The 2,635-nt window shown below is 46.6% G+C and overlaps 1 protein-coding gene across 12 annotated transcripts in view; it reads right to left on the reverse strand.

Moving 5' to 3' along the window:
• vegfaa (vascular endothelial growth factor Aa) overlaps nt 1–2,635 on the reverse strand; it is a 43,576-nt gene that overhangs the window by 23,061 nt on the left and 17,880 nt on the right. For all 12 annotated transcript variants that reach the window (XM_048596940.1, XM_048596938.1, XM_048596941.1 and 9 more), the window contains one exon: nt 369–445. In XM_048596940.1, the coding sequence (XP_048452897.1) occupies nt 369–445 (77 nt within the window). The remainder of the gene's footprint in view (nt 1–368; nt 446–2,635) is intronic.

The following is a 2,635-nucleotide window of genomic DNA, read 5'->3' on the forward strand; positions in this document are numbered from 1 at the left end:
TCAGACACACTGTCCTTTCCCCTCTGGCACTGGGTATTACAGTGGGTTACATGTGATACTGATATTGAAACAATACTGATTAGGCAACACAGTACTTTAACCCACTCAGTACTTTAAAGCATTGAGGCACATGCAGGAAGAGCTGGTTTTCAGCAAGTAGTGTTGAAGAAGCAAATACGCATCACCTTAGGCCTGCCCCAGAGCATGGAGCAATAAGCTGAACGGCCTGGTTTACTGCGATAGCTCGAGGTAGTGTGCAATTGGCTCACTTGTTTACAACAGGGCAGGGAGTCAATGCTTAATGTTTTAACTAAAGGATGGGCTTCCCATGTAAAACAAACTGAGACTATACACGAAAAGACTCTCACCTGCAAACACATTTACTGTGTTCTACAAAGTGCATCTGACTTAAATGGTTCCCCTGATGGGGCTTGATTTTCATTACCTAGGAGTGAAGAAAAGACAAATGCATATTAATTAAGGAATTAATATGATTCCTTAATAATTTCATATTCACAATAAGGTTCAAATAAACACAGTGCTGCTTCCTTCCAGCCTCTCTCTTCTCTCTCACACACACACACACACAGACTCAATAAATATGGCTATGCCACAACTGACCACAGCCCCAAGAGCAAATTTTGAGCTTGATATATTGTTATCATGTGTACCGAGATACAGTGAAAAGTGTTGTATTGTGTGCTATACAAGCAGATCGTACCGTACAAAGTGCATCAGGGTAGCAGAATGGAGGGCAGAATACAGTGTCACGGCCGTTTTACACAACGTCTGACTGTGCACTACAAGAGGTTGCGTTCCTACAGCTGTAATATTGTGTCGAATGCTGTAGGCACAACCCTGGAGGAAGCAAGTCAAGGCCGAGGGGAGCTTGTTCCAGCATGACACCAGGGGATAAGGGCCATCAGTTAGACAGAGATTTAGCATTATTCCCTTTAGAATACACGAATGAACGAATTTGCTGGAGGGGTGTCCCATGATTGAAGAGGGTTCCAAACAAGTCGATCATGAGAAATGTTTCTGTTAGCGGGTGGGTCAATCATCGGAGGTCAGAGATTTAAGGTCATTGGCAAAAGGAACAGAGGGAAGATGGGGAGAAATCTTTTCAGACATTCTCATCACTATAATCTGTGACCTATTTGCTGACAGTTCGGGGGAGGTATTTTCTAATCAACACGTCCAGCGTTGTCATTATACACCTCTGGAGCAGGTAGGACTTGAAACTGGGCCTTCTGGCTCCGAGGTACGGATACTACCATTGTACCACTAGTGCTCCAAGAATGGTGGGCATAAGATCTTATACTGTTATTCTTATTTACTAGTAATAATAAAGACTTGAAAAGGAAAATAAATCCCAGGCCTGAGCAAAAGAGTTGGGGAGAGCACTCCCTCATGGCTTTGTGGGTCTACCTACAGCACATGGACTGCAGCGGTTCAAGAAGGCAGCTCACCACCACCTTCTCAAGGGGCAACTAGGGACGGGCAATAAATGCTGGGCCCAGCCAGAGATGCCTGTGTCTCATGAGTGAATAAACAAAGTAAAATTGCTAAAAGCTAGCACAAAGATGAAGGCCCAAATGGCCTCAAACTGGACTGTAAATTGGCAAATGGGAGCAGAAACCTGAGAAGATAGTCTTTCTTGTCTCAAACAGATAAGGTCAAACGTGGATCTTCTATTGTCATCCAGTGGAAGAAAGGATCAACTTTCATAGTCTACATTCTACATGACTGTACTTTGAAAGCACTTTGTTGGCTTTGAGGTGCTTTGGAGCGTCCAGACGTTTATAAATATATATTTAAATCTGTATATACAGAAGGACAACTTGTGTCAAGCTTTGAAACCTGGAAGGTCAGAGAGGCGGCCATTTTGTGCTGATATTAATTGGTGTTGACGAGATTGTTCTCATACTGACTCTGGCAGAGCCAGCAAGTTACAGGCAACTGGCATTCTGCGATCTTCCCTTGTGAACAATAATTGACCAGCATTTGACCTTGAGGCCTATCTCTGCCCCGCAGTCTTAACGCCAGATTAGCAGCTGCACCTTCAGTGGCCTCTTCACCATTAGCATCGGCCAGGGAGGTTTGCAAGTGTGTAGAAATCACTGCACCAATCACGAATAGACTATGGACGTTCCCACATGGGATTGATGGTTCAGGGGCTGGGATGTGGGGAAGAGCCTGGCTGTACTTTTCTAGAATGTTCCCTCACCCCTTAGAAACACAGAAATAACTAGCAGGAGTAGGCCAGCCCTGGACACTATGGGTAATTTAGTATGGCCAATCCACCTAAACCTGCACATCTATGGACTGTGGGAGGAAACCAGAGTGCCCAGGGGAAACCCACACAGACACTGGGAGAATGTGCAAACTGCACACACACACACACACACACACACACACACACACACACACACATCACACCACACACCCACACACAGACCACACTTACACACAGTTGCCTGCGGGTGGAATTGCGCGCGCACACACCACACCACGCGCGCGCACACCACACCACACGCGCGCACACCACACCACACGCGCACGCGCACACCCACACGCGCACGCGCACACCCACACGCGCACGCGCACACCCACACGCGCACGCGCACACCCACAC

Source organism: Rhincodon typus, chromosome 5 (assembly GCF_021869965.1).
Source record: "Rhincodon typus isolate 14 chromosome 5, sRhiTyp1.1, whole genome shotgun sequence".
In the NCBI taxonomy this organism is placed as follows: domain Eukaryota; kingdom Metazoa; phylum Chordata; class Chondrichthyes; order Orectolobiformes; family Rhincodontidae; genus Rhincodon; species Rhincodon typus.